The sequence below is a fragment of the Perca fluviatilis genome, chromosome 7 (genome assembly GCF_010015445.1).
Source record: "Perca fluviatilis chromosome 7, GENO_Pfluv_1.0, whole genome shotgun sequence".
NCBI lineage: Eukaryota > Metazoa > Chordata > Actinopteri > Perciformes > Percidae > Perca > Perca fluviatilis.
In genome coordinates, this window is record NC_053118.1 from 32,165,508 (window position 1) to 32,193,235 (window position 27,728).

Genomic DNA, 27,728 nt, shown 5'->3' on the forward strand with positions numbered 1-27,728 from the left:
TCGGCAGCAAATGTAATTTGCAGCCAACATCTTGATGTGGGTCTGCCTTTAATGCTAATAATACACAACTTCCTGTTTTGATTAGATAATGTTTATATTCTCAAGAATGTAATATGTTGAAAAGGCGAACAAACAATAAAGAGTGAAACCACATAAGGACAAAGGAGAATAGGTACGTAATAATATGAAATACCAAACTAGGGAAGTGATATAGAAACGTGTATCATTTCTGTATGCATGTGATCGTTGTGCAATATATTCAAACATTGAAATTTGAATAAAGTTTATATTACAGGTGTCAAGGTATAAATAGTGGGATTAAATGGGCATCAGTAGATGTGTGCGTGTTTCTTTCCAAACAGTAATAAGATAAGAATGTTTCTAACAATTTCTTTATTGCTAAAATATGTTTCAATGTATATGATTAGAAAGAAATAATATAGGACAAACTAAGTCAACAAACTACACCTAAACTATAAATTACTCAAAAATAAATAAACTAATTGGAATCAATTTTATTTGTCTCATGACATCAAGGTGTAATTACAGTGAAATGTACTTTATATATAATAATAATATTAAATAAATAATAATTATAGAATCTATAATATTTATGAAAATATTACGTCACATTTCAGATTTTTTGTGTGCATGTTTTCTTTTTATTACTCTCCAAAAGGACAAAAGCGTGTAATGTAAACAGACAAACGTCCTGTGTAGTTACCTACATTTCCCATAAGCCCTATATTATCGAGACTATGATCTAGACTCGCGAGACTTAAGTGTCAACACGTTTGCGGCTGCGCAATATCATTCGAAAACTTGCACGGTGAGCGACGCCGTGGAGGAGAAAGACAACGCAGCGAACAAAACACACAATGGCGACGGCGGCGACAACGGCAGGCGGAACGGGCTCAGGCGGACCGGCCACCGGTCCGGTCGGCGGCGGGACCGCAGTGGGACGAAAGAAGGACGGTGGTCCTTCCACGAAATTCTGGGAAAGCTCAGAGACGATTTCCCAGTTCGAGACGGTGCGGCAGTGGATCGGAAAGCACTACAAGAAGGTGAGCTAGCTAGCTGCTCTGGTTCTCCATTGATATCTATGACGGCCCGCGTCCCGCTGGCACAATGGAGCGCTGCTATCCTAGCTAGCTGCTGCCACACAACAACTTACTCAAGTTGAAGTTTAAGCAGTTTATACAAACATTTACTTTTGTTTGCGAGTTTCAGATGATACCCAGTTAGCACATGTTTGTGTCAGCATGCCACAAAATAGACTCTGGCGTTACTTGAGCGAAGCTGTTTATCCATAAGCTAGCTCGCCGTTAGCTAGCTAACCGCTCATTCAGTGCCGTTTCTAATAACACACCTGCGGCGAAATTGTTTACAAACGAGCGGCAGATGGAAGTTGCAGCTACTGCAGTTGTTCAACTTATATTTGCAGCTTTTCTCAATTCACAACATTTTCACGAAACTCTATGAGCATTGCAAAAGGCCCGATAAGCTAACTATCTGTTAATCACGGGACACCGGGCAATCAAAAATAACAATTATTAGCAAAATGGAACCAAGCATGCCATTGTATTCCTATTCAATTACATTGTAGTCAGAAAGTAAACATCCGATCACTGTGTGCGTTTTGTAAGCACCGTTATATTTTCTGCTGAAGAGTGAGCGGTGGTGAGTTTTGTCAACACAGCAGCATACCAGACTGTGCAGGCTCCACTCACCCACTAATTTAGCCAAACAAAGAATTGTCCTCCTGTCTCTTCATGCCCTCATTCAAACCCACTGACACGCTTTAGCCCGTTATGTTAAATAAATCAATTACATTTAATAAACCAAGACGAGGAATTGTGGATGCAACTAGTTTTAAACATAGAACTAAACATGGAAACAAGCTTCTGCAGAATGCCAACACAGATGCTTGGCTTGAGTTTATTTATATGCTCACTGTACGTAAAACATAAGTTGGATGTATGTTAATGCTAGAAGTTGGGTCTCCCTGGCACTGTCCTTGTTATAACTAGACCAGTCTTGTGTGAGCTTTTTCCCCTTTTTAGTGTTTGCTTGTCCTAATTTTTCATAGTGAGACCTTTGCAGCATTGTAGCTTATTTGTGGCCAGGAAAAAGTCATGTATGCGTGACAATCTTTGAACACAGCACCGTACCAGACTGTGCAGGCTCCACACTTAAATGACATGTACATGTACTATGAAATGAAAATGTGAATAATTATATTCTCAGCCTAAGTCAAAGTTGACATTTCATTGCTTCACTTTTTACATTAGAGTTGTGATGCTGTGTTGTTCGGGACTAATTGTGCAGCAGTGTGTCTATCAGTTTACTGGTTTGTGTTAATAAATGTTTTTAACTGTGTCTTGTCCCAGTATGTCCAGAATGACTCCCCCTCCAGTAAATCCTTGGCGGGCCTGGTGGTCCAGCTGCTGCAGTTCCAGGAGGATGCATTTGGACGCAGGGTCAACAATCCTGCCCTTACCAAGTTACCTGTAAGCACGACACATGTTTTTTTTTTTTTTCTTCTATTAAACCACATACATTTTGTGGTGTTTGTGCTCTGTGGCGTTTCTGAAATCCATGGCTAATGTACACTGTGTTCTGAAACGTCATATCCTTATTGATCTATCTTCAGGCCAAGTGTTTCCTGGATTTCAAGGCAGGAGGTGCTCTCTGTCACATCTTGGGTTCGGTCTACAAGTTTAAGAGCGAGCAGGGGTGGTGAGTTGACCCTTATTTAAACCCTCACGTAGTCCTGATATGTATACCAGTTTGCTTTGTCAAAGACAAAAGACAAAGAAGCTCCTGTTCTTCAAGTCAGGTTCATTTTATTATAGCCCAATATCACAAATTTGCCTCAGAGGGCTTTACAATCTGTACAATCTGTTCTTGCTTTCACACTTGCACGCTCTTGTTTTCACTCTTACAAAACTCTGCGTTACAGCTGTTGTTTGTTCTGTCCTTGACCGCTGCAACCACATCTCATTGCATGTCTTACTGTTCTCTGTCAACCACTCCCAGGCGTAGATTTGACCTGCAGAATCCTTCCCGGATGGACAGGAACGTGGAAATGTTCTTAAATGTAGAGAAGAACTTGGTCCAGGTATGACCCATATGCTCCCCGCGCAAGCTGCTTACTGATGAACAGCCCGGTGTCCCCAATTAAGATTTCTGCTGCAGTCTGTCAATGCTTGTTTATTTAGTTGAACAAACTTGTTTGGTCTTATTGGAACGATCCTGAGTATGGAGAAAGACACCATAACTAGTTGTAACATTTTATCTAGGCTTCATTTTTCCCCCAGTAATTAATGCCAGAATTTTACTGTTCTAGTTAACTGACAATAAGCTGCTGTTATGAAGTCTTTGTGATCTGACCTGCATTATTTAGTAATGGTATAGATGTTTTTTTTGTAACCTTTTTATGCAGTTTTAATCGAACCAAACTGGATGGATGGATGGATGGATGGAAACATACATTTCTGTGATGAAAAAATATTGCTTCTGGTTCTAACTTAATATTTTGGTACTTTTTAGAACAACTGCTTGACTCGACCCACTGTCTTCCTGTCACCGGACGTTGAGCAGAAACAAGCCAGTAAGCTCAAAGACATCATCAAAAGGCACCAGGTGAGCCCAAACGTAGTATGTCAAACTAGCCATTTTTTCTTCTTTTCCAAATGGCACACTCTGTTAAATCTGTGTCTCTTTGGTTGTTTATTATTTTCTCCACTCTGTCCTCTCCAGGGCTCCATTACTGATGACAAGTCAAAGGCCACCCACCACATCTACCCCTCTCCAGCCCAACATGAAGAAGGTAGGGTAGAATTGTCTGTAAATCATAGATTAGGAAAGATGTAATTTCTGATTTTCTTCCACATTCAGTATATCTAAAAACAGTGTTTTATATATTGTACTATTAAAAACAAAATAGATGCATTTCCTATAATGATAACACTTTACATATAATTGTAAGTAAATATGTGACTGGTAATCCTATCAATTATTTTGTAATATTGAGACATGCTGTTCATGTAATACTTAGTATTTCGTATAGTTTATTGGCCAATGTGTATATGTCAGCATTGGTTTGTGTGTGTTGCAGAGGAATGGCTTCGCCCTGTCATGAAGAAAGACAAGCAGGTGCTGGTTCACTGGGGTGTGTCCCCTGACAGGTGAGCAGAGAGGAGGATAAAGAGGCGAACAAACAAGGCGCCTAACACTCATAGATATTTCTGTTCATACCACAGTTTTTGTTGATCTAGCTTTCAAAATCTTTTGTTATATTTCCTTACTCTGTCATCAAAGATGTATTTTAAAATGATTATAGTCAGTTAGTAAAGGAGGGCAGACACGATGCTCCAGGGTCCTCTGAAGGGACTAAACAGACACAACATTTAATTTTCACTGAAAAGTTGAACAAACCTGAAAAATAAGAGGAAAAGTGCTCAGAAAGATCTTTCTTTGTAAGTTCTCTACTTGTTTTTTGGAAGTAGATTAATTTGAATTGATGTTCAATTAGATAAACCCCAAATAATAATAAAAAACTACTGCCATACCAACAGTTATTGAACTGTGGCATGTCAGTTCATCAATGTCGTACTTATCACTGAGCCATTTTTTTAAATTCTATTAGCTATGATACCTGGGTGTCAGCCAGCGAGGTGGATGGGGACGTGGAGGACCCCCCCAACACTGACAGACCATGGAAGGTGAGCAATGAGGAGTACAAGCAGAGAAGGAACTTTAGCAAGTTCAACATCTTGAAACCAAAATGTGTCAAGTCAAGCCATCAATTTTAATGTATTTAGAATTTTTAATACGGCTGCTACTTTTGTAAAACAAGTAGTCATCGTGTCCGGCAGCATGAAGTTTCAGTGATGCTATTGTTACAGTCGATGGTGCTGCAATGACATTTTTTGAAACACTTTAAATGTCTACTTCATGTTTGTTAAAAGTTACATAATATCAAATACATGAAAATCGGGGATCAGTGTAAAGAGATGATTAGATTTTAGTAGGATAAACAAAGAATAAAAAAAACAATCTGCAAACTGAGACTCGATCATGTTGAACGACTTGCCTCAACCCCAATCTCCGTCACTCCCCCACTCAGGTCCATGCCAAGTGGGTTTTAGACACCGATGCCTTCAATGAGTGGATGAATGAAGAAGACTATGAGGTAGATGAGAACAAGAAGCCAGTCAGCTTCCGCCAGAGGATCTTCCCCAAGGAGGAGGAGGTAGGTATTTGTGGTGTGTGTTTTAGTCAGTTCAAGAACATCTGGAGTCTGAAAGGTGTTTTTTTAGCCCTCCTCTCATCAGTACAGCTTAAAACCACTGTTTGTTGTCAATTGTCAGCAGCAACTTTCCTGATAACCCATTAACTAACCAACAGAAGACACTAAATGTTCGAAGTGGCTGTTCATGAAGAATAATTCAAATACTGGTCATGAATGATGTCCTGTATGGAAAGTTGGTGATGAAAAAGTTTGAAAATAAGTCTGAATGGCGTGTGTAAGTGTATTTTGCTGCAAGTTTGTTTTGTTGCATGTGGCCTGTGGATTGTGCAGTGTCGTTCTCCTTCGTCTGCGTCTAGCCTCTATCGGTCTGTTGCCCATCCTTTCCAAACCTTTCCTCACTCTTTGTCTCCTTCTAATGTATTTCAGGGTTTCTGTCCATGTTTGGAAAATGATTTTGAACAATAACTAGGATTTAAAATCGAAGCAAAAGCTGGTAAACTAAAGTAGGTTCACTAGCCACAAATTACTTCACAGGACAAATGCTTTCACATGATTGCAATTAGATGTCATGTGAAGTCATAGAGGGAAAACATTTAGTTTTGGTTTAGAAATGATCTTTTTTGACTTGATCTATTCACTGTCACCTCATGAAAATACCCTCACGGTTTCTGCTAGTTTAAATGTAACTTGTCATGCCAATGTTTCAATGCTCCCAACTAATTGTGGGAGCAAAAAGGGCATCTTATCTGAAGCCTGTTTGATTCAGAGATTTTGATTAACTTGCATTTGGAGTGCACAATGGCGAAAAAATGATCTGTAAACAACCAGAAACTATAGTATGTAGTTGGGCTGCACAATTAATTGCAAATCTATCCAAATCTCATTATGGACTAGTGCAATATCCAAATCACAGGGGGTGCGCAATATTTGTTTTTAAGGCAAAATATGTGTCAAACCCGTAGACAGAGATGTCTTGGCCTGTAACTCGTATCCTACAGGCTAAAGGAAAAAAACTTTATTATCATTCCCTCCAATATCGTGAATCGTATCGCAATATCGGTCAAAATTATCGTAGTTGGATATTTTCCTCATATTGTGCAGCCTTAGTATGTAGGGGATTTGTCTGCTAAAGATGACCTTTCACCACAATGCACACATCAAGAAGTGAAGGTTTGGGTTAAAGAGAAACTATTTTGAGATAGTGAGCAGTATACAGGAACCCTGGTCGTCTCCTCCTCCACCACCACGGCATCCCCCCCCCCCGCTGTCGTTCTCCCACCGCTTCCCCTCCTTGTGTGTGCAACCGTTCCATCCTCTCATTCTGCGCCTCTTTCTCTCATCCGCCATCTCTCACTCCCTGTGCTGCACGGGGTTTGTCTGATCAGTCTTCCCGTACACCCGATCGCAAGGAGCGCAAGGCCAACTCTGCCAGCAAGAAGAGGAGGCGCTCGCCCTCGCCACCAAGCACTCCTGCCGAGTCCCGCAAGAAGGGAGGAAAAAAGGGGTAAGGGGGCCACTTTAAATATTCCCCTTTTATAGCCAATGGTAGAGCAAGTCATTGAAGTTGTAAAATAAAAAAAGTTGAATTAATGTAGCAGACAGCGCTCAGTAATTTCCCTAAACAGCTAGGCACTGTAGTTTTTAGCAAATGTCACTCAAACAAGAGTATATTCCTTCGGATGTCACCAAAGGGTCTATGCAGTGGAAACTGAAAATAAATGATACACAAGACATTGGCAGAGTACAACATTGTTAAGTCCAAACATTGTTGAGTCATTTGTGCTAATGGCTTCATGATCTGCACAGCTGAAGATGAAGCTGAAAGAAAGAAGCTGTCTGGAACACCTTTTACATGCCTGATCTTGTGCTATTTGGCTAGTTTGAACTGCCGTACTGACTTGCTATAATAGGTATTTGTTGAGGATTTCCAGGGACATTTGACGGACTTATGGCTCTCTTGCTGTCAGGAACCCGGGGCCTCACTGGAAGCAGCGGCGGGGCCACAGAGGTGAAGAGGAGGACACGGAGGAGGACGTAACTAAGGACATGGACGACTCCTCAGCTGGTGCCAGCATGGAGGAGGGCAACATGTCCAAGAATGGTAACTGCCGAGGGTGGGGCTAAGCTGCACAGTACATGAGCACTCTGAATGACCAGGTTGAGGCAGCAGTTTGGTCAAAATGTAAAAAGAGAAATGCAATCCCACGGTGACGTCTCTATTAAATTAGCAATAATGATGATAAAACGGAGAAAATCGGTGAATATTAGCGATAACTTGTAAATGAAGTAATAATTACTGTACAACTGGTTACATCCAGCTTCATACTAGCCTAAAATGAAATTGTCTAGTCAGAAAAGTAGGAAAACAGCCTGTGGATAAATGAAGCTTGATCTGTATTCTCCTTAAAAAAAAATCATTAAAACCAAATGCACAATCCTTACTAAAAATGCTCTTTTTAGAGCAAGTCCCATCTGGGAAAAATTTTAGTGTCCTCTTTTGCAAACCAGAGTGCCTGTTAATGCCTCCATGCCCACGGCTGAATTAAAAGTAAAAAAAGAAAAAGAAAAAGATCTTTGCCCTTTTTTCATCTTTTTCTCTTTTCTTCCATTCACAGCGAATTCAAAGAAAGACAGTGAGAATACTCCAGTGAAAGGAGGGAACGGGGCAGACTTGGGTAAGTATCTATAATGGAATTGATCTTTGTAGTTGTGTATTAATGAAATTAAATAATTCAGAAGAATAATACATTTTTAGATACTTTTCAAAAGGATCATTTGTCCTTGTTATGCATCTCAACTAAAATCAGATTTTACTTTTTCTAGATGACATGGAGGACGACTCTGTGCTGTCCGGTGGAAAGGTAAGATGATTGATGCCTCGGACTGTGTGTGTTTGTTGTGTGTGGACTACAAATGCCCACCAGATGTTATTACAGCTTAAAGTGCTGTTGTCACAGTCAAACATTTCGTGGGAAGGACGCCATTGTTGAAGAATTTTTCTTTTTTTTTTTTTTTTTTTTTTAAGGCCACATCGCCCAACCATAGTGAGAACACGAATGTTGAAATGACATAAAAATGCCCGTCCCTTGTAGCTGTGATAAATTAGCCTGAAGCTAATGCGTACCTGTTTAGGAGGAAATTGGCCAACTCTGCGTCCTTTTGGGCTCTAAGCTGTCTCCATCTTCCAAATACATCTTCAATATTTACCCGGGGTTTGTTACATCTCTGGTCACCCAACTGTTAGAAACATGCCTCTTTTTCTTTTTTTAAGGTCAGGTAGAATCTCTCCATTTATCCTGTTTGTTTGTTGGCTACTTTCATGGCTGTACTAATGTTACAGCTGTAGCGAGCTGGGTTTACATTTTTACAGGTATATCTGACAACACGGCCTGGCTGTCAGAATGGGCAGTTGATACAAACACACAGGCCAAAACAGAAATTCTGTCACGGAACGGAAATTTCAAAAGGATAAAATGCTGGCATTAGCATTGTCAGAAAAGATATTATTTCAACTTAGCATGTTTCCTTTCCATTCATGAAAGGAGTTGATAATGCATACATTTGCGAAAGTGAACTTTTAAAGTTTTTGTTGGCATCACAATGCTGTTCCTACAGAAGCAGTAGTAATCATGCTGACCTGTCTGACTCTTTGTCTCTCTGCAGGACGATGAGGAACAGAGCAAAGCTGAAATCAACCGACTGATGGACGCTAGCGAGGACAATGTGACTGAACAGACTCACCACATCATCATACCCAGCTATGGAGCTTGGTTTGACTACAACTGGTAAGCGCTGGGGAAGGAGGATAAACCCATTACTACTACACAAATGTTTTGCCCATTTTTCAGATTATTCTTGTGACAAAATCCGAAATATGACACAAATATTATGCTATAATGCTGAATTTAGTTTTAAGAAGGGGACAGAGGCTACTCTTATCTTTTTTTTTTTTTATATTGAACCACTTTTCTTTGCTGCCAGCATCCATGAGATTGAGAGAAGAGCCCTGCCTGAGTTCTTCAATGGAAAGAACAAGTCCAAAACTCCAGAAATGTGAGTTTATACACACACCCATCATCCACACACGGTTACAAATGGGTTACAAATGACACAAAACCACCAGACACGTGCTAATCTCTTTGCGGTTCTTCTCGACTCTTCATCAGATACCTGGCCTATCGCAACTTCATGATCGACACATATCGGCTAAACCCTCAGGAGTACCTCACCTCCACCTCCTGTCGCCGGAACTTGACCGGGGATGTCTGTGCCATCATGAGGTGAGAAAAGTTTTTTTTTTTTTTTTCCCAACAACAAAATTTAGGTATTTAACAAAATACCTCAAGTACATACACAAACTTAGCTCCAGATTCCCTCCCTGTCCCACATACAAACTTAAAAAGTACTTACTCAAAAGGAAAAATTCCTGTGTAGAGACCATGCAAGTATTTAGGGGTTCACGATTCAGGAAATGTCACGATTCAATATTGATTTTTAGGCTCAAGATTAGATTAAAAATAGATTTTCAATTCAAAAACGATTCTTGATTTAAAAAAATAATAAATAAATAGCTCAGTTGTTAGAGCAGGCGCCCATATATAGAGGTTTAGTCCTCGACGCTGCGGGCCCGGGTTCGACTCCGACCTGCGGCTCTTTACTGCATGTCATTCCCACCCTCTCTCTCCCCTTTCATGTCTTCAGCTGTCGTGTCAAAATAAAGGCTGAAAATGCCCCAAAACATAATCTTAAAAATAAAAACTATTCACAGTATGTAAATGTAGTTACTTTTCCCATGTGATTGCAATAGACATACAATAAAAAAATATATAATTGTGAATGGATTTCTTTTTTTTTTTTGCACACCACTACAAATAATCTTGAGTTATTTAATAGATGGCTACGGGTTAATCAACAGTGGTATTATGTTTATATCATATATGAAACCGGTGTTGGCAATGTTTCCATCTATTTTAAATATGCCTGCCAAATATTTATCTATGTTGTATCTTTTCTGACATTGTATTAGGTGTTTTCAAGTGGTATTCAGTTGTTTTCCAAAAACCCATCTAGCAATGAGAAGACAAGAATTTCCATGCCATTGCTATACACAAAATATATATTTTTTAAGACCTTTTTGGAAAGTACCCTTTAATGTGCACTAATTGTTGTACAATTCCCATATAAACAAAGTTCCAGATACAATGGGGAAGGTAAATGCTTTATTTTTACTAAAGTGTATGCATTCTTAAGATGAGCCAGTATACCTCATCAGAAGTTCTTGTCACCACAAAGACACAGCATTAATTGCATATGCAATATGCTTTTATTTTCTTCTGTGTTCAGGGTTCATGCATTTTTGGAGCAGTGGGGTTTGGTAAACTACCAGGTCGACTCTGAGAGTCGCCCTTTGCCCATGGGCCCCCCACCCACACCCCACTTCACCGTGCTGGCTGACACACCATCTGGCCTCATGCCCCTGAACCACAGACCCCCACCGGTAAGGCAGACCAAAATATATAAGGCCGAGTGATCGATGGAAGAAAGTTTTTTTTAAATGGAGAAAGTTGAGTTTTTCATTACAAAACCCAACGAAAGATAAAGATCTGTACAGGGACTAAAACAAAACTAGGTAAACATGCTGTGTTTCATCCCTTTAGATTCCCCCTCAACAGCCAATGCCCAACTTCGCCGACAAAGGCAAAGACAAGGCCATCGACCTGCAGAACTTCGGCCTTCGCAGCGACCTCTACAACAAGAAAAATCTCAAGGTCGGCACACGACTCACTTAACAACCTTCACCACATAATGATTTTATTTCTCTTGAGCTCTTTGGGATCATTTTGATTTTGGTGTGTTTGGTTCAACAGGGTAAAGCTGCCAACTCTACCAGGGATTGGACCGAGCAGGAGACTCTACTGCTGCTGGAGGTGAGGCTCAAAGGACATTAGAGACTTAAGAGACATTTAAAAATACTTAATTGGACTTGCTGCATGTCATTCGTCTTTAACCTCTATCACTTTCCAGGCAGTTACCCTTTTTCTCTTGTTTTTGCCTCTCTTTCTCTTGTCCCTCTTATTCTTTCTTTTTAACTCTTTTGTCAGCTCCATTCTCAGTACGCCCTTCTTGCATCCTTCCTAGCTTTGTAAATTATTTCTCTTCTTTTACATTTGAATTACCCATCCTTCCTGAGTGCATAACCCTCATCCTCTCTCTCTCCAACCCATCATTTTCCACCTTATGACACTCTAATCTGTTCGTCTGTCCTCCCACTCTTGTTCTGTCCACCTCTATGAATATTGCACACTGACGAGATATTATGACTAAGACTTGCCTATTCACTCCCCTCACCTCTTCCAGGCCCTGGAGATGTTCAAAGACGACTGGAACAAAGTGTCTGAGCACATCGGTTCACGCACCCAGGACGAGTGTATCCTGCATTTCTTGCGGCTACCCATTGAGGATCCGTACATGGAGAGCACTGAGGCCTCCCTGGGCCCTCTGGCCTACCAGCCCATACCCTTCAGCCAGTCTGGAAACCCTGTCATGAGCACAGTAGCCTTCCTGGCCTCTGTGGTCGATCCCAGAGTGGCGTCTGCTGCTGCCAGGGCAGCCCTAGGTGAGAACCGACTATCTAAAGTTTCACTATGATTAGAAACATTTTTTATAGTAAATATCAGGACAACAATTCATTGAAATTTGTAGCAACATGTAAAAAAAACCATAAATGTGTAAATGAATCGGTACATACAGGCTCATACCTTCTTTTTTTTTTTTCTTCTTCTAGCTTTCAGTTAATATAACTTTTTTTAATTTTAAAATTAAACTGGGATGGAACTGATAGATATTGGATGTGGATGTCAATTTTGAATTGTAAACGATTAGATGTCCTCTCTCTGTCTGCAGAGGAGTTCTCCCGTGTCCGTGAGGAGGTGCCAGCTGAGTTGGTGGAGGCTCACGTGAAGAAGGTGCAGGAGGCAGCCAGGAGCACAGGAAAGGTGGACCCCGCCTTCGGCCTGGAGAGCAGTGGCATTGCTGGCACCGCCCCTGAGGAACCAGAAAAGACCGGTGAGTAACGTGACGAGGTGTAGATACAGGACCTGAAGTCGCAAAAAGGTGTTTTAAAAAAATTGAATTGATTTTGTTGGCTTTTATAACCTCTAATTTGGTTTTATTCACAGCAGATTTGGTAGTTTTTGTGTATTGTAACGTATGTAGCCACTGGAGGGCAGCAGATTGTAGCATTAAAATAATATGCAAACATGTAGGCAAGGAAAGACATCTTTGGGGTGTGTATGAGGACATGTTCATGTGAACAGTGTCATCTCTTCATCCTGTATTCACATCCTTGTTTTTCCTCCATCTTTTAAATAAAAGTGATGGTCTTTCTTTGTCTGAATATCGGGCAGATAATGATCAGTGTGTCTTGCCATTTGAAGGCGATACACATGTCTGTTGCTACCAGCAGGGGGGTGAGCTATACAGAAATATTTGTGTGTGCATACAGCCGTGGCAACCGGTGGATTAAAACAACGGTGGCAGATGGGGCAGGGGAGGAGGGGGGAGCAGGAAACTGGGTCATCACTGCCATGTGCTTATTCCTTACTCTCTGTTTTGCGCAATGCTTTTATTTAAACAGACACACACACACGCACACACACAAACTCTCTCACACAACACCAATCATTTGTGATACCTGAATTAATGCCCTCCTGAGCCACAGTTGCAATCGATGAGCTTAAATGCGCTGCCTGGCCTGAAGCTCTCGACTGACACATGCATCACACAATCAATATTCAAACCCTTAACGCACGCTCAAGTGCACCCGTGACATGGTTTAACACTCAACCGTACACGTATTCATCCGGTCACATGTCTGCAAGCGCTTGTACACACTTCACCCACGCCCTTTCCTTCTCACTTAAAATGTGTTTGACCTTAATTTCCTGTCCTCAGTTTCTTCCTTCAAACACTATTTTTTGATGGCATTTGCCTTTGAGAATCTAATCTATAAAGGCCTTTTTATTTCAAACAGCACAGGATGATATGTCAGTGCTGCCTCATTCTGTTACAGTTGTATCGCAAGTGTCGAATTGATTTGTTTTTTGTTTTTCTTTATCTGATTATGCATGCCTAAATGCAATCGCAACCGGTTTCTTGCTCGTGCTCTTTGGCTGCATAAACAATTCATCGAGAAATGAAGAGTTGAAATAAAAATGTAGGCTTCTACACAACAATATGAACCATGTTGATAATTTTAAGTCTGACATGATGCTAATTTCTCCCACTTTTTTACATGCAGAAACCCCAGAGGCAGAGAAGATAGACACGGACACAGATTCCCAACAGGCTGATAAGGTAAGACCACTTTTCATACATCTTCGTCGATCATACATGTTGAAGAAAACCTGCATTTTTAGAAAATTGGTTGCATTTGTGAAAGATTGGTCTAATGGAAACCTCTGCTAATTAATGGATGAAGCTACCAATAATTAGCTTTTTTTTTTTTTTATGTCAACAAATCCCACGTAAAGACTAAAATCAACAAAGCATTAGTTCATCTCTAGGCACTTTAAGACTTTTTTACCCTGTCTGTGGCACTCATCCTATATCGAAGAAATAAATGGTGTTTAAAGTAAATTTTCCTCTCATCTACATTAGAGCTGGGCGATATGGCGAATCAAATATCGCAAGGTTTTTGACCAAATGCATCAATGTCGATATTGCGGCGATATTGTAGGGTTGACAATCGGTGCTTTAACAAAATATTAAAGCGCCCATATTATGCTCATTTTCAGGTTCATAACTGTATTTTAAGGTTGTACCAGAATAGGTTTACATGGTTTAATTTTCAAAAAACACCATATTTTTGTTGTACTGCACAGCTCTCTCTCACTGCTGCAGATCCTCTTTTCACCTGGTTTCTGTTTTAGCTACAGAGTGAGACCTCTTTTCATCTTCTGTACTATCTTTGATTGCACTCGCACATGCTCAGTAGCTCAGATGTAGATCATGTCAGCTAGCTAACTCTAGAGACAGTAAAAGAAAGCCTGTTTCTCCAACTTTGGTCAGTTACAAGGCAGGATTAGCTGGGAGACTTCTAAATGAGGGCGCACATGTAAGTAGTTCTTTTGTAGATTATGGTGAACTTGTGTGTGTTGTAGCAGTGCTTTGCTATTGAGAACGGCGTAGCATGCTAGCGTTAGCATTAGCGTTAGCATGCTAATGCTAATGGTTAGCATGCTAACGAGCTAACGGTTGTGGTTAGCCAGCTCATTTCGGACTGTGACGTCACAGCCGATTTTGCACAGCTCACTAGGAGACTGAAGGCAGGACACATTCAGAAACCGTATCTCACTCAAAACAGCATGGATGGATTTTTTTCAAAGTTTGTATGTGTGTGGAAGCACCAGAGACACAAAAGAACACCCCAAATCCCAGAAAAAGTGATTTTTTTCATAATATGGGCACTTTAACACAATGAGAGTTTTTATTTAGTTTTCAGTATAACAAAGTGCAAAGTTGTTCATTTGTTATAGACAGGTTATATGAAAGGAATAAATTAAAACAACTTATGCCACATATATCAAAACAACAACAATAAAAGAAATACCAAACATGATTCCTCCCAAGTCACTGCCAGTGAGCAAATGTCAGCATCAGCCTGTCACAATAATAATCCACGATAAGTGAATGGGTAGGCTGTAATTCCATTGAACTGTGCTTAATTAACAAGCATTGATAAACGCCTGGAATGAGTTTAAAAAAGCTCCCCATGCTTTCTGAAACCTTGCATTTGAATGTTGAAGCGAGTTCTTGATTTTACACAATTAGATTTTTGATAAATAATCACCAGTAATGTGGACACTTTACCAGTAATGTGGATAAATAAACTGCTAGTAAGTCTGGAAAATGACATCACTTTACTGTAATGCAACCTTTAAAACCAGGAAAAGACATGTGTGTCATATCACGATATCACAGTATCCAAAATCTAAGACGATATCCAGTCTCCTATATCAATGTCGATATAATATAGTTATATTGCCCATCCCTAATCTACATTTGTTGTTTGGTTTGGAAAGGCCCACCGGCTGAATGTACGATTGAATTATTTTTTTATGTTCACATTGCCCCCTGCTCTGCAGCTTGTTGGCTGATGGCTTCTTCATTAGCATCCATTAACCAGTGTAGGACACTGTGTCCAAATCACAGTGATTGTCCACCAAAAAGTGGTTAGGGTCACAATACGACCCATTACTCCATTTGCCCTGAGGATCACAGCGTTTAACAGCTCTTACTACAGCTATGTTAAAAAGTGTTCCGTTCACATTTTCCCCTTTTATGAATGTCAGCGAGTACTCCTCCGTTGTTAAGAGCCAGACAAACATGTTTGTATGCTCGTTCTCTGGGGAAATAACCATTGATTGGTTTAAACATTTATGGCTTTTGGACCAATAGTTTTTGAGAAAAGTACCTCTTCCGCCTGTGTACGGAAGATTAAACGGTGTTCTGTACAGGCAACCAATGTTGTTCTGTACAGGCAACCAATGTTGTTCTGTACAGAGCCCATTTCATGATTTTAACGGTTGTCAAAGAAAATACATTTTAAAATGTTAAAATATTTAATGGATGTAAATAATATTCACATTATTATTAAATAACAGTGCTGTAACATAATCATTGCGTTTAGGATGACATGCAAACAGCGTCTCTGTTGACAGACTTGCTGCTGAAGTCTGGCATTGTTATAACAAATGCTCATTTCAATGCTTTTATTCAACACATATGTGATTACGTAATTATAATTACCTTTTTTTTTTACAGCCTGTAATGCTGTGAGACACATAAATTAAGTGGAAATGAGCATTCTGCTCTAGTCATTCCTGGAGCGTCCCTCGCCATGCGCTAGGGGCGCACTAGCAAACTTACTGCAATCTCACAGGAACATATGGCCTGGTTGTCTCTTGCTTGGTGGGAAATAAAAGGGGGGGGAACTGAAGATGACACTCATATACATTTTAATCATCACCTGATATTATTTATTTAGTGATTGGCGAAAAAGTCATCTGTACGGAACATTGTTAATGTACCTAATACAGTTAGTGTACATTTACCTGTTGTGGTTGTTTAGTTGTTGTTCTTCGATACTGTATCCAGGCCATTTGTTACATTTCTACCATCTTTTGTGTACTGCTTTTTCTAAGTTGTGTTTTGCTACCCATAATGTTGGAATCTAAAGTCAGATCAGACTTGAAACATAGGCATGTATTTCCTGTGGCATTGACCCAGGCCACTTATCGTTGTGTGTGTCTGTGTCCTCATCCTGCAGGCGGAGTTAAAGGACGAGGCAGAGAAGCCCAGCGAGTCTGCGGAGAAGAGCGACAAGACAGAGGCCACAGAAAAGGTGAAGGAGGGATCCGAGGCGTCGGAGCGTGATGAGGAGAGTGAAGAGGGAGGGGAGGCCAAAACGGCTTCAGGTAACACCCAAATTCATAACGAAATATAAGTTAATGTTCCACACACTTTAAAGGAACACACCAACTTATTGGGAATTTAGCTTATTCACTGTAACCCCCAGAGTTAGACAAGTCGATACATTCCCTTTTTTATCTCCTTGCGTGCTGTAAAGCTGTCTGACGGCTCCAGCGGCATCAGCCCATAACAGAACAGGCAGGTGAATGGTTCCAGTAATCCTACTGCTCCGAATAAGTGACAAAATAACGCCAACATGTTCCTATTTACATGTTGTGATTTGTAGAGTCACAGCGTGTACAAAAAACAACGTAACATGAGGCACAGCCATCTTCTAACCGTAAACAAACCGGGAACTATATTCTCAGGCGGAAGAATATAGTACTTGGGCGGAGTGATATGCTCGCAGCAAGCCTGTCTGAGAATATAGTTCCCGGTTTGTTTCCCGGTTCTGCTATATCTTTCAGCTCTACTTGTAATACAGAAGAGGTCATCTTCATAAGTTAACTACTGATTTGTTGAAAATGTTGTAATTGCGGGCGCCCGGATAGCTCAGTTGGTAGAGCTGGCGCCCATATATATAGAGGTTTACTGCTCGACAAAGCAGGCCTGGGTTCTACTCTGACCTGCGGCCCTTTGCTGCAAAATGCCCATAAAATAATCATAAAGAATGTTGTACATTTTTCAGCACACCTGTCCCTTTTAAAACCTCTTTACAAGAGTGCAGAAGGACATTTTTGTGTGTGATTATTCTGAGTTTGAAGTTAAATGTCTGTCCCCGTCAGACAAAGACAAAGAGGAGGCTATGGAGACGTCGTCCTCAGAACAGGAAAAGGATAAGGAGGAGAAGGCAGCTACAGAGGAGGGAGATGAAAAGAGGAAGAAACTGGAGCATGACATTGGAGAGGGGAACATTGCCACCGCAGCTGCTGCTGCCCTGGCATCTGCTGCCACCAAGGCCAAGGTGAGTTTTTGGGGGGGGTGCTGACACAGCATACACACTTAAGCAACTCAGACCTTTGCAATGTTCACCCAAGTTGTCATTTTGAAAACTTTGCTGCAAGTCATTGGTTTCATCCCATGTTTTACTTGACTATGACAAGAATGCAGAAGACGAAAGGCAGACTGTAAATCCGTCATTCTGCTAATCTTCAATGTTCTGACCTCCGAATGCATGTGGAATACTCACTCTTTTCACAGGATTGGAAGGAAAATAGGGGAAATACACTATGTAAAGAAAGGTGTTTATCGACAGAGTAAATTCAACCAAATTCTGGTCACAAAGTAACTGCAGAATTAGCTAAACTTGGTATTAGGCATTGATCAGATATTACCATTTCTCTGACTCCCCTCTTACGTCATCCTTTCAGCACTTGGCGGCGGTGGAGGAGAGGAAGATCAAGTCCCTGGTGGCTCTGCTGGTGGAGACCCAGATGAAGAAGTTGGAGATCAAGCTGAGGCACTTTGAGGAGCTCGAGACCATCATGGACCGAGAGAAAGAGGCTGTAAGTCAGAAAAAAGCTGTCGTGCTTTGTGTGTTGAAGTGCAGATTAAATGTGGATGCTATTGGCCAGCATTGACCCTGCAAAACTGCATTAGTTTCAAGATGAACATTTTCACTTATCTCTACACACTCAGCTATGGTTATTAATAATGAAGGTGATCTGTTAAGAGGCTCATCCTGCAGGCTGAAGTCATACCCACTCACTAAAGCGTATATACGTTGGTGTTTACTGTAACTATATACATAACTAAAACCAGAAAACCTCTCTAATCACCATAGACAAAGGTTTGCTGAAAAGGCAGAACCTGTCCTTCAATTTGGAAATGAGACACGACCCATTCGAGTAACGTAACGTGTAGCTACTTACTGATGGTTAATTTTAGACACTATGGAATAAACAGTAATTAGCAACATCTGAGTCTGCCACTGGTGATGTCTCCTTTTAACCGCCAAAAGTAATGGTAAGTGCTGTTTAAAATGAGAAGCCTGTTAATATTACCTGAATACGTGTTTGTTACTCTTCGCTAATTATAAAGAATGTGGAGAGATTAAATGATAGGAGCTTTGTTAGCACCAGAGCTTAATGTGTTCAAGTGTTGTGCGAACGTGATCTGAAATAGAACCTGCTATTGGAACCCAACACAGATCACAATTCAATCTAGCAGGACCAAAATATCACCAATCCTATTCTATATGTTGTTCCGTGTAGCAATGCTTCTTATACATCATTACAATGACATACTGGTTTTAAATGGTGAGCTGTATCTGTTTTTACCTAATGTGTTTTCTAGCAGCCTTAGTTGTTAAACTTCCCTTAGTCTGGGAAACTTTAAAAGTGTTTCCATCTAGTTTGTGTCATGTAACCACACCTGTTGCATCACTGGTGCAATGAATAATAGTGAATAGCTGTAAAACATGTTTAAAACAAGCAGGCAGCACTTTAGAGAAAAGGCCCCATTACAGTTCTCAATTTAAACCATGTTTGATGGGTCATTTATTTTCCTTGACAGGTTGCACAAATATTAATATTTTATGATGTTGAAACGACACCCTTTTGGTACCCGTTTGTTACTGTTAAATGTACACATGTATTGGGGAAACGTCTGCAAGTGCTTTTGCTGAGAAACTCGCCTCAATTTTGACTATTTAAATTTGGATTCCCTAAGTAAAACCAATCCCAACCCAGCGGAGTTTAAAAGCCTTCTGGTTTCGCTCAAATGTTGGCTTTATTCAGTCCTCTAAGATCCTAATGAGGTTCTAAACTGCTCACAATAATGAATATCTTTGGTAGAGGTGTTTAAATTAATCAAATAATCGATTCATCGAATCGTGGACATGAACGATGCTGCATAGATAATCGGCAGGCTCATAATCAATTATTTCTGTTTACAATTTAATGTAGGACTAACAACATTTCTGTTTACATATTCTGTTATGTTTTGCACATTCAGGAAGTGCCATGTGCTCAATGCTGTAGTTTATGTATCGAATTTATTTAGTATTAGAGCACTGCAGAATATTTTGTTTTTGAAGCTTGAAAAGCTATGAATTAAATATCCTGCATGGCTTTTATAGAAACATTTATTTGATGCATCGAGATATCGAATTGAATCGCTGACATGGTAATCCAATCGGGAGCTCAGTGAAGATTCACACCTCTAATTTTTGGAGTCAATCACTATCTTGTTTGCAAAGTATTAAACGAAATGATGAATAATTATAGAATGAAACACATTTTTGAAAGTAGAGAGGACATTTGCTAATGACAGTTATGATTCAGAATGATGAGACGTTGTGCTTGCATGAAGAAAGTAAATGGTCATTGAATTACAGGTTTTTGTAAAAATCCAAAAATGACCCAGTGTCACACAGTTCTACTTCTGTGGTTTCTAAATTGAAATGAGTAGCAAGTAAATATTTGCAGTTCATCGGCCGAAGTTGGCCACTGAACTAGTCCAAATCCTCCAGAGACTGAAGAGGAGACATAGAATTACGTCTTTGTGAACATGCTGAATTGAGAATGAAACATTTCCCAGAGCAAAGCGGCTGTATAGCTAGGCAAGTGAAACTGTTACCTGCCTCTTCAGTGCCATTGAATAGCCCTCAGCTCTGTGTGTGTGTGTCCTGTCGCTGGCCAGTCCCTGGAGACACCAGGGAGAGTGTAAAACTGTGTTTTCACGGTGGAGGCATCGGGAGCGTAGCCCAGTTTCACAGCTGTAAATAGTGCATGAAAAGAAGTCTGGTTTACATAAGCTTTCCAAAGACTGGAGAGAAATCAAACCTCTGCTGCTGCCATAAGCTGTAAAACACCAAACTTCTAAAAACAAAAACAAAAAAAACAAAGCTCCACACAGCCAGTCTTCACAGGCCTGTGCATGCACCATCGCCTCTACAGACCTGCAAGCAACCAAAGAATTGTACGTTTGTGCTGCTCTCTCGTCCCCATGTAGGATATTGTCATTGAGCTTCATAAAGCCAAAAAGAGAATCTTTATACAAGCATGTAGTTTTTTTAAAGTGCTCAGTTCACCCAAATTACTGGAAGACATATTTTTTTCATTTAGCCCTAGTTGAATCTAGCCATGCAAATACTTTTTATTTTTTTTAATTTATTTATTTTTATGTCCACTTTGTGAGAGCATTGAAGACAACCGTGGGAAACCTCTCAAACTTTATTTTACAGTCCATTATACTAACTTTTAAAAAGGGAAATATTGGTAATGGTCTCATTAAACTTTAAAATTGCTGAGGACACCCAGGGCCCCTTTCATGGACTCTTAGTGCTCCAGAGAACCCCCTGTCCCTCACCTCATTAACCATTAATGTTAATGTTCTATCTCTATACTGTAAAACTATATTTTATTATGTTGGTAATTCTGTAAACAGGACATCTTCTGCATGTCTGTCTGTCCAGGTAGAGGGGTCTCACCTCTGTTGCTATTCCTGGGGTTTCTAACATTTGTTTCCTTAGTTCAAGATTTTTTTTTTTCTTTCTGAATCAAGGGTCTAAGGACCGCGTGTGTTGTTTGCTATACAGATTGTAAATCCCCCTGAGGCAAATTTGGGATATTGGGCTATTAAAAAAAAAAGTCATATCTCCTTATAACTCATTCTTATTATAACCAATCTCTTCATTTAATCATCTTTCTTGGCATTTCCTCCCATGTCCTTTTTTGCAGTTGGAGCTTCAGCGACAGCAGCTGCTCACTGAGCGACAGGCGTTCCACATGGAGCAGCTTAAATATGCCGAGATGAAGGCGAGGCAGCAGATGGAGCAGCAAGCCGCCGCCGCGGCTGCCGCTGCTGCCCAGGCTCAAGGACAGGGGCAGGCTCCTGGATCTGCACCCAACTCGGGGCCCCCTCCATCAGGCATGCACCCTGGAGGGCCCCCACCACACCACGGTGCCCCAGTGCCCTACCACGGAGGGCCTCCACCCGGTGCTGCCATGCACCCAGGCTACCCTCCGATGGGTCACCACCCCATGGCCCCTCACCACCCAGGACAGACAGGTGAGAGACAAACACGTGGCAAGTAGAGGTGGTAATTGCTCTCGTGGTCCATACTGGCTGTGAAGAGATCCCTTCTTTAAGCGTAATGTAGGAGAAGGGGAACAACATCCACAGTCCTTAATGTGTGTAAAAAAATAAAATAAAATAAATAATAATAATCTTGAGTTAGACAAATCAAGTGGATATATTCTAAAGTTGCAGTTCTAAAACTCCCTTTTTGTGCTTCCCCGTAAAGTGTCTCCTTGCTGAGCCGCAGACAGTAAAGGGGCAGTAACACAAAGAGGTAACTTTGTACTAAAATGACTAACTTTGGAAGAAACCTACTTAGACGTCTGCCGCCTCATTTAAGCTTTAGGTACACAGAACCAGAGGACTGTGGATTTTGTCCTCTGTCACTTACTTTAAAAATGCTTTCACAGGGGGATTTCTTTGTGGCCAGTATGGAGAGGGGAAACAATTGCAGCAAACAAAAACCCTTTCAATATATACATGGGCATATTAGTGTTTTTTCAACAAAGACTTAAAAAAATGTTTGAACCTGTAGTTCATGTTTTTTATGTGTAAGAATTTTGTCTGATTTACCCTGATTTTTCTGCGCTACAGGACCAATGGGACCAGGCCAGCCCATACCGGGACGTATGATGCCTGGCCCACCCTCTGCCGCACCCCCTCCTGGCGGCATGCCTCCTATGATGCCCCCACGTCACCCTGGAGCACCCAACGGCATGTGTGAGTACAAATCTCCTTCTGCCACACAATCTCATTATGTTTGTATTGTGTGTTTTTACATATGTAGATTATATGTTTGTGTACATCAGATTTGAAGGCTTTTTATTGGTATGTTGTGTACGCCATTTAATTCACCAAAACCAGTATACTTCATGGGTGTTTTTAGAACTCAGTATTTACACCACAAACACCAAAAAAAATAGCTTTCTGGGAATCTAAATATCACAGCGACCCAAAAGCTGACAGCTGGTATTTACTTTAAATGCCAGCTGCAGCTAAATGTTTGTGTCATTGCTGCTTATTAGCATCACATCACACACCAATCAGCAGCTGAAATCAGGCTGCAGCATGATGACAGCTTTTCAAATAAAGCCCTTGTTTGTTTTTTCATAAATTTTCTTTTGAAAGATGTGTTCGTACCTGTATTGTAGTTGTGATTAGCTGATATATATACTTTAAGAATAATGTATAGGGAGTTACCCTATCCTAAACCAAAGTACCAACATAAAAGTGCTGGAAAACCTGGAAAATGAATGCTAATCCAAGAATATAAAAATGGAAAACTTTGGTTGGTCAGATGGGTGTTACTTTGCTCTTTTTCTTCAGGAATTAAGAAGTTGCTTCAGATGATAATTTTAACTTGTTTGTAAAAATTTGACATTAAAAAGCAAAGACGACTTAAAAAAAAAAAAAAAAAAAAAAGTGCTAAATATATACGTCTTATTATTCATCTCATCACCCTTGAGATTTACCCAACAGCCCTTTGGGTGGGTTCAGACTCTTGACCCCCAGGTTGGAAACTGCTGTCATGCCACCATGGAGTTTCCTATACCCCATTAAGCTCTTCTTTTCTTGGTCTAAAAACCAGCATATTTCTTCTTTCCAGACCCTGGCCCACAACCTGCACAGCCTGAAGCGGTACCTCAAGTTCCTGTGGGTCCTCCAGCGCCCGCGAGTGGCAGAGTGGCTGAAAACTAAGACCTACGTTCACAAACACACACAAAAGCGCACACACACACACACACACACACACACACACACACACACACAAAACTAACTATCTCTGAACCCCTTTTTGATGGCCTTTGCTACTGGCTCGGTATATTTCCCTCAACACTCAAAACTACCATCAACTTTATCACAGGTCACACACACCCACATACACACTCAGGGTCTCTCAGTGGCAAGGGTAACCCAATTATCCACACACACATCCAGACTTCCTCTCAGGGCACAGCGCAAGGGTCGTCGTAGTAATAAACACTGTTTTCTGCTCTGTTGGGCCAAATGGAGGTTGGAGAGAATGGACTGTGTATGGAAAACAAAACCAGGAGAGAGAATGATTAAAAAAAAAAAAAAAACTTTCTTACCTTTTTCTTTTTTCAATGCTGTTTTGACACTCTAATCCCCCCCTCTCCCATCTCTCTTTAAAACACACACCTCCTTATGTCTGGTGCCCCCTTTTGCAAGCCAAACACTAGGGGGAGCTAGTGAGAGCAGAAGGCCAGTCAGACATGCAGGGTGGTGAGTGTGTGCTGAGCAACCTCAGCGGTAACACACACGTTACTCAGATTATGATATGACTAAATCTCACACACACACACAGAGGGGGGGCCAGCCTACCCTCGCTCTTGTCTTGTTGAGTATCTACCTCTCGCCCTTTTTTAAATGATACACTGTAGTTCTGTGTGTGGGTGTGTGTCTGTGAAAGTGTGTTTCATGGCCCTTCACGCGTCTGCCACCTCTGACCAAAGTTTGTGCCACTTGTGTAATCTTTGCTTTTCCATTTGAGACTTTTGCAATAATGAGTTGAGATACAGACATAAGATACTCTTTGGTCAATAAAGTACAAGTTGGACAAACGAGGCAGGTTTATGGATAAAAAAAACTAAACTAAACTTGTTTTTTAAGACCTGTTAATAGTTATTAAAGGTTCTTCTTTCTTGCCGCCACAAAAAAGTAGTTTTTAAGTAGTAGTTTGACAAGATACGTCTCCGTTCCCATTCCAACCCAAACCAAGATGGCGACTGGAAAGTTTTTCGTCACTACGGAGTGGAGTTTGAAGATTATCTGCCAAAATGCATCAATTCATGTCTACTTTTTGACTTTCTTGGCTGACTTCAAAAGGATATGATTGACTTTATTGGGTTTATCAACAAACCCCATGAAAAGACCAAAACAAACAATGCATTAGACTGACTCTGATTACTTTCTGACTTCCCTACTCAGTCTGTAGCTCTCAACCCCATGCCCGTTGGTTCCCACTGAAGGCTCAGTAGTTTGCCACTGTAGTTTTTAGCAAATCCTACTCAAACGGGAGTAAACAAAGCCTTCGTTGGGGACTATTTTTAGCAGTGGATTAATCAACATTTGTTGCTCTAATGTTGAATTTCCTCAAAATAAATGTGTTTGTGGGAAACAAGGAACATGTCAGCCAGTGCAAAAATCTGGCCCATCCATGTGTTTAAATAGTTTTTGGACAACAATGGAGTTCTATGGCACAGAGGAACCAATTCATGGTTGCTTTTGGTTCTGATGAAAGCAGTTTTGCTCGATACGTCACCACCTAGGTACAGTTAATAAATGGATCATTGGAGCCCTGCAGTGTGCGAGCTATTTATTTCTGTTACTTCATATGTTTTTGCTCATTTTTGGCTCAGCACCTGTCGTCCTTGGTTTGGATGTGCGACCATAAGGAAAATGTACTGTATCACCAGACGTATCTTTTAAACATTAAAGCATAAGTCTCAGATCTGATTACTCGCGAGACACAAGGCGATGCTCGGTCAGAGACTATTAGAGGACAGACGGCTAAACACACAATCGTTCCCTCTGCCCCACACTAACCACAGTACTGTAACACACACACACACACACACACACAGAGATAGAAATGTAAGCTAAGCTGAGGCTCACACTGGAGGCTGCATGCGTACACTGACTTGGCCGGACCCTGCCCGCAACGCACTGGACAACCACACACACAGATACATGAACACGCACACATATACATTTAATCTCCTGCTGACCTTCCCACAGCCTTTACAGAGAGGGAGACGCTGTGATATGGCTCGACTGAGACATCAGAACATGAATGACGCTCTTCCTCAGCGCGGTGGGCTTCTAGATGTTTTTAGGTGCTGATACTGTAGCGAATAAACCCCGCCACCCTCCTCCTCCTCTGCTCACGCCTAGTGCTGCCTACCTCGCTAGCCCCGCCTCACGCACAAAAACTGTTTTGCTTTTATGGCCACCAGCCACGGGAAAACTAAAGCAATATCCTCATTCCTGTGTATCAACCTATTTGTGGTCGGCACACAGAGAAATACGGCTCTGCCGACGAGAAGCAATCATGATTTCACAATTTGGTCCTCATTTCTGTCCTGTGGTGTCGTACATAAAGAGCTGCGTAAACAAGGGGAACAACCACCCAACATTTATTTATAGAGCTGAAATTACAGGCAATTGATTAGTCAATCCACAGGAAATTAATTGAGAACAATTTTGTGATTTGTCATTTTTCAAGCAAAAATAACAACGTTCTCTGGTTCCAGCTTTTCAGATGTGAATTTTTGGTGATTTTCTTTGTCTTATATGATGATTAATTGAATATCTATAGACGTATATAATAGACATCACCTTGAGCTTCAGGAGTTTGTAAGAGGTGCATTTTTACCATCTCCTGACATTTTATTGACTGAAATAATCTGCCCTGTTCTTTTCATTATCAATAAATTATTTAATCGTGAGATTTAAAGCTGTACTCGGCAGATATTTGGTAATTTTGCTTGGTAATCGGTTACCTAGATTTCCTGTTGACTAATTGGTTAATGCGATTGAAAAGCTCATTCTTGACCCCCTGCCAAGAAGCAGTCTCATTCTTACTATTGTATCACACAATATTCCTCAGCAGTTGTTACGATGTTTTAGATGTTCAAATTTCCGTTGTTTTCTGCACATTTTAACGACTTTGCATTTTGGCTTTAAAGTTTAGACTGAAAGTTCCTTCTCAACCTCGGAATCCGCAGTTGGCTCAACAATCTCGCCAGAAGATCAATTTGTAGCCGTTGAGCAGCTTTTGGTCGTATTACAATCTTCCTCGGCAGATGAGGTTGCCCAGTTGTCGTGGGAATCCCTAAAATGCTCAAAATAGATTTGGACAGCTACAATTCCACGACAAGTGCTTGAGGAATACCATGTATTGCAATCAAAAGCTCTAAAACCGCTAATACAGGACCACGCGACGAGACTGTTTAGCCAACTACTCGATTGTTTTCATCCCTACACGAATAGAAAAGAAACGGTGACGTGACTTAGCTTTCTACATTTTCCATTTAAGTCTTTGAGTTGACCGTGCATGTTGGCTTGAAATAAAGGTAAACTAATACTGACAATAGGAAAATGAGTAAGCTAAACTCAAGTGGCTCCTGCTCACTCTACTAAATTCCTCAGAAACTGAACGGATATGGCGCGCTGCATCGCTCTTCAGTCGACACAAAGGTTGATAATAAGCTAAAAGTTTTTTTTTAATGTGAAGTTTTAACTGAAATTACTTCTCTCCCCCCTTCGCTAGCACTCTCTGCTACCTCTTCCTCGTCCATCCGCTAGCTACCTCTTCTAGAAATCTTCCTCTCGCTATCTGCTACCTCTCTGCGCACCCCTTCGCTACCTCTCGTTCCCATTTCCTTTTCTTTTTATGCCTATTTTTTTTTTTTCCTGCCCACGTGACTGCTTCATCACTGATCGTTGCCCTCTTCTACCAGTCTGATGGAAGAAGAAAACCTACGTACAGTCGTTCACTCTTGCTCTCATTCACCGCGCCCTCCTTTCCCATTCAACATCTTTTACAGGCTTGTTATGTAATATCACTTAAATATGACGGGAATCCCCTTCACATATATTATCTTTAATCGATACTTTTTTGTGTTGATGGTATGTATTTTTAAGGAGACGTTTTGTGTAGATGGAAGTTATGTTATTTGAAAGTTTGTAGCATTTTGTTTTTTCTTTTGTATGGGGGTCTGTTGGTACTTGGACCTAGACACTGTCAAATAAACTGTTTTGTATGAGGTTGATGTCCCAATATCTTTTCTTGTTTTGATTAATTTTCCTCACTATTTCTTTAGACAACATGATTCTCATAAGCCAGCATGAATCCAAAAAGCTCAGGTTTTACTCCGAGGGAAATATCCACAAGGGGGGGGGGTTCCATTTAAATAACTGTTGGTGCAAATAGATGAAATATCCAATATTTCAC

At 40.8% G+C, this 27,728-nt stretch overlaps 1 protein-coding gene across 2 annotated transcripts; it reads left to right on the forward strand.

The window, feature by feature from the left end:
* Positions 1-811: 811 nt before the first annotated feature.
* On the forward strand, positions 812-27,541 carry smarcc1a (SWI/SNF related, matrix associated, actin dependent regulator of chromatin, subfamily c, member 1a). Of its 2 annotated transcripts, none has more exons than XM_039805628.1 (28): positions 812-1,064; positions 2,391-2,510; positions 2,654-2,739; positions 3,040-3,121; positions 3,553-3,645; positions 3,763-3,832; positions 4,121-4,190; positions 4,652-4,727; positions 5,132-5,257; positions 6,643-6,761; positions 7,225-7,358; positions 7,873-7,932; positions 8,081-8,118; positions 8,921-9,042; positions 9,239-9,310; positions 9,424-9,537; positions 10,601-10,754; positions 10,915-11,025; positions 11,125-11,184; positions 11,615-11,873; positions 12,161-12,322; positions 13,557-13,612; positions 16,587-16,734; positions 17,515-17,693; positions 18,100-18,234; positions 21,412-21,742; positions 22,346-22,471; positions 23,358-27,541. In XM_039805628.1, the coding sequence occupies exons 1-28, from the start codon at positions 879-881 to the stop codon at positions 23,447-23,449; spliced, it is 3,381 nt and encodes a 1,126-aa protein (XP_039661562.1). In that variant the 5' UTR covers positions 812-878; the 3' UTR covers positions 23,450-27,541. The 2 variants fall into 2 exon arrangements, with proteins under 2 accessions (XP_039661562.1, XP_039661563.1); XM_039805629.1 differs by having other exon boundaries at positions 6,667-6,761.
* The last annotated feature ends 187 nt before the right edge of the window (positions 27,542-27,728 follow it).

Coding starts and splice junctions, on each gene's coding strand:
- smarcc1a (XM_039805628.1), top strand. CDS start 879: ATGGCGACGGCGGCGACAACGGCAGGCGGAACGGGCTCAGGCGGACCG. Junction 4,728..5,131: donor ACACTGACAGACCATGGAAG/GTGAGCAATGAG, acceptor TCCCCCACTCAG/GTCCATGCCAAGTGGGTTTT. Junction 9,311..9,423: donor AAGTCCAAAACTCCAGAAAT/GTGAGTTTATAC, acceptor ACTCTTCATCAG/ATACCTGGCCTATCGCAACT.